Genomic DNA, 14,783 nt, shown 5'->3' with positions numbered 1-14,783 from the left:
AATGCACAAAAGATAAACCTCCTCACCAATATGGCTTAAGGTCATCATTTTTTATTAGTAAAATTTACAGATATGCTGAACTACCACTTATTAATAGAGTAACAAAAGGTTCCCCATGACTCCCAGACAAGAATTTAAAAACAATGACTAAAGATCTGTTTTAGGAGCTATCTTAAAACCTATGAGTTGAGATTTCATACCAATGTCCTGACATGGACCATCTTTCCTGGTTCTGGTAAGGGTCTACCAAAAGCTGCTACAATCAACTCTTTTGCCATGGTCAAAGATAGTTGTCTTTTGTCTTCAATTTCATCCAACAACTAGAAATAAAGTAAACAAGTACATAATATACCTTCAAAAATAAACTATTATATATCAATATAATCGCAAATATCCCTCTTGTGTCAATTCTTGAATCTGCAGTATTCAAGGTAAAATTTTCTAGAGCATAGACTCAAAACTATCTCATTTGCTAAAAAAGTAAAAAAAAAAAACATGTTTCATTCTGGGGTTATAACATGGAAAATGATATTTGGTCTATAGATTCTGAAATGTGACAAATATCCTATTTCTTAAGTAAATTATTATATTTTGCATAATACTAATAAAAACTTAAAATATTAAACATCAAACATATTTTTATAGAAATATGCTACTTCAAGACATTTGAGAAGATTTAAAATTCATAATGTAGTTATTTATTCTAAATTTGGAGAATTCATAAACAATGTACGACATGTACAATATTTATAAGGTTATATATTGTTGCACATTTTCACAGTTCATTTCTGTATGACAAGTATTACAATCAATTTATTCTCTTATTTATTATTACTTAAAATATGACCATCCAGCATACTCAGGATAAAGCACCTGTGTAAGACATTAAACACTAATCAACGATATATATAACTTAAAAAACAACACAGAAACATAGAAAAATAAAAAAATATTCTTTATCTTACATCATTATACATTGAAAAAGCATCTACAGGACTAACAATACAAATAACCTCCGGTAATCCAGCTGGTGTGTCGATAGGCTGAAATAAAAATAGTATATATTGTCATCTCCAACTTTTATGAATAAATCTAACCAACCTACCTAATTATTTTCTATTTTTTTCTTGAGAAAACATACACATCTTTTTGTTTAAAAAAAATGTGATTACATAAGCCAATATGGACATCCAAAATCTTGCTATGCATAAATAAGTTCTACTTTTAAACTGTAATTATGAAATAAGATAAACCTTAAATAATATGTCCAGAAACTATTTTAACTCTGTTCATACTCCACTCGTAAAACAATGATTAATCATTGGTTTATAAATTTTGTAAGTATCAACACTTAGATGTTACTCCCTCAGGTAAATCTGATTCTGGTGATTGTGTCGATTCTGTTCAGGCACTTTTGGTCTGAGATTAAGTATGCATTAATTAATGTTTGTATTCAGTCATCTTACAAAATAACTCTAAATTGTAACTTTTATCAGCATATTTAAATAAAACAATTTCAGCTAAGTTTGGATTATTTTTTTTTGTGTCAAATGTTAACAAAAACATGATATTTTTCAATTTTTTATCTGACATTTTACATGAGGACCAATTAAAGCAAAAATAACCTACCACAAGTCTTTTACAGTATCCATATACATGTTGTCCATCAAAGGTGGTCAGTACAAAGGAAAAAGACTCACTGCAAATAAAACAACTTTACTAAAATGCTTACCACATCATCGACAAACTATATTTTGACAAATTCCCCATTTCCATTCTCAATTTTATATTATCTGAAGTTATTATAGAGCTATTAAACAAAATAAAGTCAAAATTGTCAATTTAAGAGTATAATCATTTGTTCATTACAGCAAAATCACTACATAAAACTATGTTTTTGTTTACTCTTATTGGTCTATAATATATTGACCTGTGCCCTTTATTGGCCATATGTCACCAAGGTCCGCTCCAGAGCACTATTAGAAAAGGGGGAGCTAACTCGTATGTGCTGGAACCAAGGGACAGGGGGTCAGTCTATCGCTAGACTTAATGTTCTGATAGGCATAGCTAAAACGCAAGGAAGGTTTTCATAATTTAATTACTGTAACAATTTAAACGAATGATGATAACAAATCAATTAGTAACCAATTCCAAATAATAATAATAATCTAATTAAAGTACAAAGTATCAAATCTAAATATCAGATCCAAAGTAAAACTATTTCTCCTTAAAATGTAAGATATAAACTAAATGCCAAAATTACTAAATCATAAAATGTATACTTAATCTCAATTTCAAAATATAAAAGTCTCAAAATAAAAGTTTCTCCAAAGTATTTTCTAAAGTTAAATTTATGAGTCAGAGATAAATTTAGTCTCACACTACACAGTCAACTGGTAGACTGGTAGACAGTCTTATAGGGCCAGTATAATGACATGAGAAGTGTGAGGTTACGCTTCCGAAACACTGACTAAGATCTTAAAAATTCTCAAAAATAAAATGTGAGTCAAAAAATACATTTTTGTCTAAACACTACAAAGTCAACTGGTAGACTGATCGACAGTCCTACAGTACCAGTATAATAGACTTAAGAAGTGAAAGGTTTGGTTTCCGAAAGGTGACTGATTTTCCTAAATTTTACAACGCTATTTATATTAAAACCAAATATAAATCAATATGACTCGACATGTAAATATTACTCTCATTAACAAAAAATATACATTAATTAACAAAGCCTAATCCTATAATGTTTTGATAAAACTTTGATAAAAAACATAAACTTTCCAAGTGACATATGCTAATTACAATTAGTCTTTCAAAATTAAGTGCTTTGAGCAAACTGTGACATTCCGAGTACTAATGCCACAGCATAGGTAAAATTAATAATACAGATTAATTAAAACTTTTACAAAATACTAACATTTAATGTCCTTTCATAAAATAAAACATATTTTTATCCAAAATAACACTAACACAAATTTAAGCCAAATAACACACCATGACACATATAACTATTATGTATCTTTAGTTCGATTCTTGTTTAATGTCTAGTTGTGGCGTATGTGACATGCATATCACTATCAGACCATCAAGAAGTTAATGTGATTTGAATATGAAAACTGGGTTGTAGACAAACATGCTTAGTCAGAATTTGAAGAGCTTATTCATAAGTACCAGTTTTAAAACAGGAATGCACATCATCTATCAAACCATGACTCACAATTTTGATGTCAAGCTGACCTATCTTTGCTCTTGTTCCCAAGTGCCAAATGTTAAGCATCAAAGCAGCAAAAACCCAACAATTTTGAAGTCTTTGGTTTGGCCTTACCACGAATAGATTTTGCCGGTTCACTCAAGACAAGCATGCTACCACTTGATCACTGAGGCAACCTATAGACTGTATCACTATGAACTATCAGTACTTAGTTGATATAGCAATTACTTAATATGATATAATAATTAGTCAACTCTCCCACTAAAACAATTTGACAAACCTTGGTGCTGCAGGAGAAGCTGTTTTTACATCAAATTCTAATGCATCAGGAAAACAGAACTGGGGAATGGAGATATTACTCTCTATCTGGAATACACAAAAAAAAGAAAATTGAAACAATCACCGTACTGTTTGATTGGACTTTTCAATTTTTTACTTTTTGGTCAAAAGTGTTCATACATTGCCAGCTTTTATACCCTTCACATGTGTTATTTAAATGTAACTAAATAAGCTGTACCTGACCTGAAAACATCACTTGGATTTTTGAGAATGTACTTTAGTGAAAAAGAATTTTACAAATTATATAAAATAATTTTAATCAATGTACGAGACAATCTGATTTCTTGCTAATGTTCAAAATAATTCTTAATTTTTTTACCCTATCAGTTTAAGATCTGATGGTTCAAAACTAGATTCTTCCTTATTTATGTTTTATTTGCAGTTAAATATAGTAATCTTTTTTTTTAAGTTGGGTTGCATATATATATACATAATAACAAAGAACATGAGCTCTTAAGAGCTGTTTAACCGACTAATAATCATCTTCATTGTTGGCAAAACCATGTGATATGACATCTTAAAGGTTGCCAGTTTTGATTAAATAGTTTCAGTAGCTTCATATGAAAAAATGATTTAGGAGTTTCCAAGTGGACCAAAGAGGACTTTATTAGCCAGGTGAGTTAAAAATAAGACTAAAAAGTCTCTCTTAACTACAATAATATAACATATTGTATGATACATGGATAAATACTCCTGATATTAAATAAGTACTATTTTTCTACATCTTATACAATACCATGCTTACAATTCTAGCAATTAAAACACTTCAATTATTTATATGTTCAATGTAAATCTGGAGTGCTGATTTATTAATAAAATTTGGTGAAACAAAAAGGTGGCCCTTTACTCTTGAACATAAGTCTTTGCTTGTACCTCGCTAAAAACGGGTTAATTAGTCAGATCTGAACAATTAGTAGCCTCATTCTTAAATCATATGCAAAGGTTTTTATCATGCAAAATCAAATTTTATTGTGCCATTACCTAGGCTGAGCTTTATCTCCACATGCACCTTTAATTATTAAATTGTCATAATAAGATATATAATAATCTTCAAGGGTTTAATTAATACAATGTTAAACAAGTAAAAACAAGTGAAACTGCGAGCTACTGCTCACTGATGATACCCCCGCCGCAAGTGGATAATATTAATAGTGTAAAAATATGTAAGTGTTCGGTAAGCAGGAAGTTGTCGAGTGATGAATCTGAAAACGCATCACACGGTATAGCTGACTTATATAAATCCTGAAACCAAATTTCAGAAATCCTTGTATTGTAGTTCCTGAGAAAAATGTGACGAAAAATTTTCAACTTGGCTATCATGTGTAAAATCATACAAGTGTTCGGTAAACAGGAAGTTGATGAATGATGAATCTGAAAACCCATCACACAGTATGGCTGACATATATAAATGTTGATACAAAATTACAGAAAGGGTGGATGTGTAGTTCCTGAGAAAAATGTGACGAAAGTTTCATGGGACGGACTGACTGACTGACGGACGGACGGACTGACAGACAGAGGTAAAACAGTATACCCACCTTATTTGAAAGGGGGGTTATAATTACTGGTAAAATCAAACATGTAACTAAAAGGATTATGTAGCTGATGTAAATTTTATTTTACTGGGTTAATACAGACTTGAGTTTGCAAAAGTTTTTTAATGTCCGGCTAACATTCTTCTATTCCCACTTACTGCTCAGTTATCATATGGGCTTGAACAATACAACAAGTGAAACTGTGAGCTACTGCTCACTGATGATACCCCCGCCGCAAGTGGATAATATTAATAGTGTTAAAATATGCAAGTGTTCGGTAGACAGGAAGTTGTCAAGTGATCAATCTGAAAACGCATCACACAGTATAGCTGAGTTATATAAATCCTGAAACCAAATTTCAGAAATCCTTGTATTGTAGTTCCTGAGAAAAATGTGACGAAAATTTTCAACTTGGCTATCATGTGTAAAATCATACAAGTGTTTGGTAAACAGGAAGTTGTTGAGTGATCAATCTGAAAACGCATCACACGGTATAGCTGACTTAGATAAATCCAGAAACCAAATTTCAGAAATCCTTGTATTGTAGTTCCTGAGAAAAATGTGACGAAAATTTTCAACTTGGCTATCATGTGTAAAATCATACAAGTGTTCGGTAAACAGGAAGTTGTCAAGTGATCAATCTGAAAATGCATCACACGGTATAGCTGACTTAGATAAATCCTGAAATCAAATTTCAGAAATCCTTGTATTGTAGTTCCTGAGAAAAATGTGACGAACATTTTCAACTTGGCTATCATGTGTAAAATCATACAAGTGTTCGGTAAACAGGAAATTGTCAAGTGATCAATCTGAAAACGCATCACAAGGTATAGCTGACTTAGATAAATCCTGAAACCAAATTTCAGAAATCCTTGTATTGTAGTTCCTGAAAAAAAAGTGACGAAAATTTTCAACTTGGCTATCATGTGTAAAATCATACAAGTGTTCGGTAAACAGGAAGTTGTCAGGTGATCAATCTGAAAACGCATCACACAGTATAGCTGTCTTAGATAAACCCTGAAACCAAATTTCAGAAATCCTTGTATTGTAGTTCCTGAGAAAAATGTGACGAAAGTTTCATGGGACTGACTGACTGACGGACGGGCTGACGGACAGACAGAGGTAAAACAGTATACTCCCCCTTTTTTAAAGCGGGGGTATAAAAATGAACAACTTATGGTCATTTAAAATATACAAAGAATAAATCTAAAAACTCCTTTTATATTTGGAAAAACAGAAATACACAAATAAAAAATAAACAGTGATAAAATATTAATCAGTTCCCATTGTCATGCAAGTTGGTTATTCTTTCACCATAAATGCAAAAATATTTCATCAATACATATTTATAAACAAGGGAGATAACCTCTTGTTTATCTATATTTCCTGAGTAAATAAGGATTTATATGGATGCAGGTTTTATGCTAACTTAAAAAAAATATATCTAAATTTACCTTTCCATCTCTCGCAGGCTGAAATCATTTAAATTCAAACAATAATGCTCCCTTTCAGCAAAATATAACTTTGTTTTTATACTGCTTTTAGATTATGATACATATACCTACTAAAATCATGTCAAAACTTTTTGTTAAAATACAAAAATTGGGTAAAAAAATGTCATTCAAGGGCAATAAGGCCCAATAACTTCTATATACATGAAGTATATAAGTTTTGTCTTCTCGTATATTTTTGCTATTAAAAGTCTCTATCTTTTATAGTTCTTAAACAATATATTAACATATTAACATTATACTGTGGATTCTTTTATTTTCGTGGGTACCAATTTCCGTGGATTGAGAAAATCTTGCATATTGGTGGATATCTAAATTCTTGGTCTGCATACATTCCTTAAGAAAATTTGTAACTTGTTGAACATTTAAATGAACCCATGAAATCCACAAAAATTAGTATCCAACGAATACTGATGAATCCACAGTACATACATTTGAAGAAATTCATTGTACTATGACAATACAACTATGCTTTCAATAACTACAAAAGACCATCAGCAGTTACAAATATGACAATTTGAAACAACAAATATGTAAAATAATAAACTGACAAATATGCTTTACATACATGCATGAAATTCACAATATAGTGTCATTTTAACTCAACTCTGAACAGTGATTTATCTAGATGCATTTTATGATCTGGTGGCTGTGTCATAGAAATAACACTAGAGGTGCTCAGTTTTTATTGATAACTTAGAAATCAAATAAACAACATGCACATAATTTAACTTACCAAACAAGAACATGATTTGACTTACCCCACAAGAACAGAATATCAATTGACCATTTTTAGTTATTTTGATGTTCCTCTTTCAGTAGTAAGAATAAACAAAATGTAAAAGAATACATGTTTATGAAAAGCTGCCATTTAAAAAAAAAACTTTTTTTTTTGCCTTGGTAATAAATATAACTTTTCTTCAAATATTATTAATAACATGTACTAAAAGTTAAAATCTTGCTTCTTAAAAAAAGTGAAAACTTTTTAAAAATCTACAAAATTATGTAACAAAGTTGAAGAAACATGATATTAACTATCTCATGCATCTATGACTTTAAAAAGGATAAAGATCAGAAATAATGCTGACAGGTTTTTCCTGCTGACAGACCTCTATGGTTTTGATTTAATCCTAACACACGGAAATTATATTTTTAATTTATTTTCATTCATCTTCAAATTTATTGTTTCAAGTCAAATGAATATACCTTTATACATTATCATTTGTAAAAAAAATAATTACATGTACTAAAAGTTAAAATCTTGCTTCTTAAAAAAAGTGAAAACTTTTTAAAAATCTACAAAATTATGTAACAAAGTTGAAGAAACATGATATTAACTATCTCATGCATCTATGACTTTAAAAAGGATAAAGATCAGAAATAATGCTGACAGGTTTTTCCTGCTGACAGACCTCTATGGTTTTGATTTAATCCTAACACACAGAAATTATATTTTTAATTTATTTTCATTCATCTTCAAATTTATTGTTTCAAGTCAAATGAATATACCTTTATACATTATCATTTGTAAAAAAAAGTTTCCTTAAAAGCTTGTATAGCTAATTTTTCATTGAGTGAAATACCCAGTGAGCATTTGGCAATAAATGATAAGTTTTACTTTATCTATATCTATCTCCAGTTAAAATATCAAAATATATTAGTATTCAATTAGAGCTGCAGCTACAGACAACTAGAGGCTCTAAAGAGCCTGTGTCGCTCACCTTGGTCTATGTGAATATTAAACAAAGGACGCAGATTGATTCATGACAAAATTGTGTTTTGGTGATGGTGATGTGTTTGTACATCTTAATTTACTGAACATTCTAGCTGCTTACAATTATCTCTATCTATAATTAACTTGGCCCAGTAGTTTCAGAGGAGAAGATTTTTGTAAAAGATTACTAAGATTTACGAAAAAATGGTTAAAACTTGACTATAAAGGGCAATAACTCTTAAAGGAGTCAACTGACAATTTCAGTCATGTTGACTTATTTGTAAATCTTACTTTGCTGAACATAATTGCTGTTTACAGTTTATCTCTATCTATAATAATATTCAAGATAATAACCAAAAAACAGCAAAATTTCCTTAAAATTACTAATTCAGGGGCAGCAACTCAACAATGGGTTGTCCGATTCATCTGAAAATTACAGGGCAGATAGATCTTGACCTGATTAACAATTTTACCCCATGTCAGATTTGCTCTAAATGCTTTAGTTTTTGAGTTATAAGCCAAAACTGCATTTGACCCCTATGTTCTATTTTTAGCCATGGCAGCCATCTTGGTTGGTTGGGAGGGTCACCGGACACAATTTTTAAACTAGATACCTCAATGATGATTGTGGCCAAGTTTGGTTTAATTTGGCCCAGCAGTTTCAGAGGAGAAGATTTTTGTAAAAGTTAACGACGCCGGACGACGGACGACGACGGACGCCAAGTGATGAGAAAAGCTCATAAAAAGCTCATAAAAAGCTAATAAAAATTTGACCAAACTGTCACTGAAACAGTTTTTTTCAAATTCATAATGTTCAACAATGTAAAAAAGAGATGACGCTAATGGCATGGTATATAGAAAACATTATCACAAACATTCAACAAAATGTTTTTTTCTTTAAAATCATTATTTCAATGCAATTGATTTTCACAAAAAAATACCTTTTCCCTTTCTCTGACTTAAAGTCAAAACAGAAAGTACACAGCTTTTGTTTTAGGCCTGGAAGTAACACTTCATTCCTGTATTATATTTTAAATATAACACTTGAGTATAGGTTTAAATACCAAGCTAATGATGAGAGAAACAAGAGGCTCTAAAGAGCCTGTGTCGCTCACCTTGGTCTATGTGAATATTAAACAAAGGAAGCAGATGGATTCATGACAAAATTGTGTTTTGGGGATGGTGATGTGTTTGTACATCTTACTTTACTAAACCGTCTTGCTGCTTACAATTATCTCTATCTATAATGAACCTGGCCCAGTAGTTTCAGTGGAAAATGTTAATCAAAATTTACAAATTTTATGAAAATTGTTAAAAATTGACTATAAAGGACTATAACTCCTTAGGGGGTCAATTGACCATTTCGGTCATTTGACTTATTAGTAAATCTTACTTTGCTGAACATTATTGCTGTTTACAGTTTATCTCTATCTATAATAATATTCCAGATAATAACCAAAATAAGAAAAATTTCCTTAAAATTACCGATTCAGGGACAGCAACCCAACAACAGGTTGTGCGATTCATCTGAAAATTTCAGGGCATATAGATGTTGAACTGATAAACAATATTACCCCATGTCAGATTTGCTCTAAGTGCTTTGGTTTTTGAGTTATAAGCCAAAAACTGCATTTTACCCATATGTTCTATTTTTAGCCATGGTGGCCATCTTGGTTGGTTGGCCTGGTCACCAGACACATTTTTTAAACTAGATAACCCAATGGTGATTGTGGCCACGTTTGGTTTAATTTGGCCCAGCAGTTTCAGATAAGAAGATTTTTGTAAAAGATAACAACGACGACGGACGATGACGGACAACGACAGACGCAAAGTGATGGGAAAAGCTAAAAAATTAAAATAAGCAGAAACTTTTCATTGGTAAAATAATCTGTGCAAGCAATAAAATGTATCAGTTACAACCTCTGAATTTAAACTGTGAAAATCTTTTAAAGGACTTGCAGTATTTATACCTGTTCAGGAAATTTGTATATAATATACGGCCTGTATCCTCCTTCTTCAGAGACAGGCTCAAGACCTACGATCAAGGCAAAGTCAAACAACTGAGGATAGGCTACTGACTGGGCTTGTTTGTTGTCTTTTCTCTTCTTGGCCTGTAATTAAAACATTATTGGGAAAACTTAAAATGTCAGTCACTTTACAATTGTTTAATCTAAATAAACATTTGAATTGTTTTGCATTGTCTTATCGGGGCCTTTTATAGCTGACTATGCGGTATGGGCTTTGCTCATTGTTGAAGGCCGTACAGAGACCTATAGTTGTTAATGTCTGTGTCATTTTGGTCTTTTTGTGGATAGTTTTCTCATGGCAATCATACCACATCTTCTTTTTTATATTTATGATACTTAGGTATTTTTGAAGGAATATGTCTATCATTTTGTTTTTTCTCAACCAAAGCAAAGTTCTTGTAAATTTGTATTTATAAACAATGAGGAATCCCTTATTTGCAAGTTATACATGTATACTATTGAGTAGTTCTGACAGGAAACAGAATTTAGAGTGCATTTAGTAGGTAATAAATTTTTAAACACCTTTTGGAATTGTTTCTTGAGCTCTTTGCTGTCCAGAAAGCATGAATTTCATACATGCTAAACATCTGTATTTGAGATTATATTGAATGTATCTCTTTTTTGTTTTCACAATGACATTCCTCCTCATGAAAAATATGATCTTTGTTTATGTTTTCTATATATGATACTGTGACTGAACATGGTTCCTGTTTAGTAGCTAAGTTTATTTTTCACTCTTTTATTTTTTTATGAATTTTAAGTCTCCCATCATTTAAACAAAATTTTTAGGGTAAATGAAAATGAATTACTGCAACTGCCAGTCTAAACAGTAACAAAAACAGAAAGCAAAAATTTAACGATTGTTCATGCTCTGTACCATAAACTATTAAAACCAAATTAATATTTCATATGACATATACATATAGATTCTACCACATCGAGTGTGATACAATATTTATCCACTCGAGACAGTTAAATTTTCAAATTTAAAACGTGAGGCTCACTGAGCGTTTTAAATATTTAAAATTTAATTGTCAAGAGTGGTTAAATATCGTATTACAGGAGATGCAGAGATAGAATCTGTTTCTCTAATGATTTTCATACATTATGCAGGCAAACGCATTCCTTCTTTTTGAAATATTGTTCTTTCTATGTGACGTCATCAGACATGGTCTCCTTTTTTCATGCCGTCACAAGAGGAAATTCAGAGGAAAGCTAAAAAATTGGACGTCATCATCGGATTTAAACCAATGAAGAACTGAAATCAAATGAACCACACGTTGATTAATTTTTTTTTTACAATGGGTGCAGAAAGGGATAAATTGACAAAGAATTAGAGAAATCATTATCTATGCTCTCTTTCTGTGTTTGATACAAACCAAAGGTACATTGTATATATACTAACTGTATTTCTCCTAACAATACTACAATAATCTTTTCTCTTTTCAATTTCTTTTTCATCTACCAAACTGTCAGATTCCACTGAAATTATAATTTGAGGAAAATTTAAATATTCTTTTTCTAAATATTCTCCAATCTAAATCAAGTATACAAATACTGAGAGACCTGCAAATATTTGCTAGCAATTTGTATACACAATTTTTGTGAGAAGAAAAAAAAGTTTAAAGTTTTGACTTTTCTCATAAGAATACATCACTCTTAGATATATAGTGTGATTTAGAGATTGATATATTTTATATTCAGTTGTCTATTGATGAAGACTGTGTTTTGACCTCTAGATGTATTTAGGTTACTATTGCATTAACTTACATCCAACATATCTATTAATCTCAAACAACATAAATACAAAATACAAAAAAAAGAATTCTCTGAGAAAAATAAGTTGGTATGTAGTGAACAACTCCTGTAAATTTTTATCTTTTGCCCTTTGTGATCTTTTTTTGTTTCTTTAGAACCTGTTATGAAGAGCCATCCTTCCCAATCTTACATGTCAGTATTTAGACCATTTTGTAACAAGCTCTGGATAATAAAAAAATTATCTTAAATTATACTGAAATAATTTAATTTTGGATGTAACACATTTTCTTTTTGGCTGACGTCGTTTTATTTATCATATTATTGACACAATTTTGTCATGTGACCATGAGGTCAACACAGTTTTTTCGTGATTTACAGTTTAAAATGGAATTTAGATTTAATTTATAAGAAATAACTGTAATATTATGTCAGTCTATTCGAAATAATATAAAAAAAAACATGCTGCACACGGTTAAATAACCCGCTATGCACGTTATTCAGTGTGCACCACATTTTTATATTATTTCTTCATAGACAGAAAAAATATTACAGTCATTCCTTAAAAGTTCATGCAAATTCATGGGGAAAAAAAAAAAAATGTTAGATACTTATTAACATGATTATTTGAGTTTTAAAAACTTCAGAAACAGGCCTATATTAAATGTGAATATAAGCTTATAGAATGAATGCTTTCAATGGGATGCATTAAAGTGATGTTATAAAGTTTTGTTTGTTAAAATAAACAAAAAACTGACATACTGCAGAAATATTTTGTTAATTAAACCTAGAGCACAAGAATTACCCAATAACATGAATAATGACAGTGAATAAAAAATAAATAACAAGATCAAAAATATACTTGTTACATAAATTTCTTTTTGGGTTATGGTTGTGCTCTAAATAATTCCTCAACATGCATGAGTCTTCAAATAGCAAAGATTTTGTGTTATTGAAGGACTTTATTGAATTAACTTTCATTTTATTACTTCATTACCCATATCAAGTCAAACAGAATATTCAAAAGTAAATTGTGGTGTTTTATCATAGTACATTGATCCAAAATTTAATTCTCTTACTAGTAGTTTTGAATATGCAAATTCACACTAATTATTTGCTTTAGAACAACAGTGTTGTAAGCTACATCATTCTATATATATAAAAAAAATATACAGAAAATTACCATTTTTCATAATTATTCAGCCAGATATATACCTTAAAAACAAACACAATTGCCAATGGTTGCTGAGGAGTTAATTGCAGCCTAGCACCCTTTAAAATTTTATTCATTTATCATGTTTATCAATGCTATGAAAAATTTTAATATCAATTCACAGAACTAATAATTTAGTTACTGTAAATTCAGAAATTATTGCGTGCATTTATTATTGCGATTTTGTCATTTTAGACTTAAATGCGATTTTACGTTTGACCAGTTTGAGAAAAATTCTGTTAAATTCATATAAAATATTTCAAAGTGCGAGTTTAAATTATTGCGTTTACAACTCAGTCGCATTTTTAGCAATAATAAAAATCTCGCATTAATTTCTGAATTTACAGTAATAAGAAAATGCTGATATGTTTAATATTTCTGCTGATTATTTTATGGTTTTTCCTATAAATAATAAATCATTTCTTTAAATTTCTTATAGCTTATATCTCGAAACAAATAAATAAAAAAACTGTTACCATTGTTTTCTGATGAGTCTACAATCACCATTTATGTAAAATAAAAATAATTCCTTCAAGTAGTTTATCAAATACCTGGGTTTTTTTAAATGTAAAATTGATCTACAACCAATCAAAACTAGGTTGTCCTAGTGGGTATCTGTCCTTCTTATTTCATATCTTTGGTCTTTGGGATTTAACATATGTTTAAAGCTGAGATTTTAAGATTTAATAGATTGCCATCCCTGGTTGGCACAAGTATTCAACTTCAGAATACATGTAAACTTAAACTTGTGTTAGATTGTTACCTCATTGATAATTGAAGACATCTGTGTGAGCCAAGGCTCTGTGTTGAAGTGACAGAGGACATTTGAGTGCCATAATTTTAACCCATTTTAGTTGCACGGAACTATCGAAAATACAGGTGAGCAGATTAATCCGGCGCTTAAATGGGCTCTAATGTGGCGCTCAAATGTCCTGCGCCCGTGTTTAAGACCATACCTTGACTTATAATGGTTTACTTTTATAAATTGTGACTTAGGTGGGGAGTTGTCTCATTAGCACTCATACCACATCTTTCTATATCCATATATCTTTATTCTTAAGTACGGTGACTTACAAGAACCTAATTCAGGACTCTGAGATCCTTCATGGTCCTCATTTTCTGTTTTCTTTGCTTTCCTCATAATTGCAAACGCTATATTGATCTTCATTTTAACCTGCAAGAACAAAGTCAACACATTTTTTCTCTTAAATATTGATAAAGATATTTAAGTAGATTAAAGTAAATCTTACATTAATATTGTATCTCACCCTAAAACATTATTCTAAATAATAATCAACCAGTCTTTGAGTTTTCTATGCTGTTTTTATGTTTGTTTTGTTTTTGTCATGGTTTTGTGTTTTTTCCTTGATTTATTTATCATGATTATGATTGTGGTTTTGGGGACATGCAGTGTGTCTATATATGTACAGTAGACAGCAACCATGACAGTCTTAAATTAAAGCAATAAAATTATT

At 30.4% G+C, this 14,783-nt stretch overlaps 1 protein-coding gene across 5 annotated transcripts in view; it reads right to left on the bottom strand.

The window, feature by feature from the left end:
* Positions 1–14,783, bottom strand: part of LOC134685590 (DENN domain-containing protein 2C-like) — a 35,754-nt gene that overhangs the window by 11,780 nt on the left and 9,191 nt on the right. For 2 of the 5 annotated variants that reach the window (XM_063545418.1, XM_063545420.1), the window contains 9 exons: positions 14,383–14,482; positions 11,746–11,822; positions 10,284–10,424; positions 7,361–7,411; positions 6,543–6,560; positions 3,495–3,580; positions 1,630–1,699; positions 966–1,043; positions 201–320 (listed from right to left, as the gene is read on the bottom strand). In XM_063545418.1, the coding sequence (XP_063401488.1) occupies positions 201–320; positions 966–1,043; positions 1,630–1,699; positions 3,495–3,580; positions 6,543–6,560; positions 7,361–7,411; positions 10,284–10,424; positions 11,746–11,822; positions 14,383–14,482 (741 nt within the window). The remainder of the gene's footprint in view (positions 1–200; positions 321–965; positions 1,044–1,629; positions 1,700–3,494; positions 3,581–6,542; positions 6,561–7,360; positions 7,412–10,283; positions 10,425–11,745; positions 11,823–14,382; positions 14,483–14,783) is intronic. The other 3 variants (XM_063545419.1, XM_063545421.1, XM_063545422.1) reach the window with 3 other exon arrangements.

Source organism: Mytilus trossulus, chromosome 9, assembly GCF_036588685.1.
Source record: "Mytilus trossulus isolate FHL-02 chromosome 9, PNRI_Mtr1.1.1.hap1, whole genome shotgun sequence".
Classification (NCBI taxonomy): domain Eukaryota; kingdom Metazoa; phylum Mollusca; class Bivalvia; order Mytilida; family Mytilidae; genus Mytilus; species Mytilus trossulus.
This window is presented reverse-complemented; position numbering and strand designations above follow the sequence as displayed.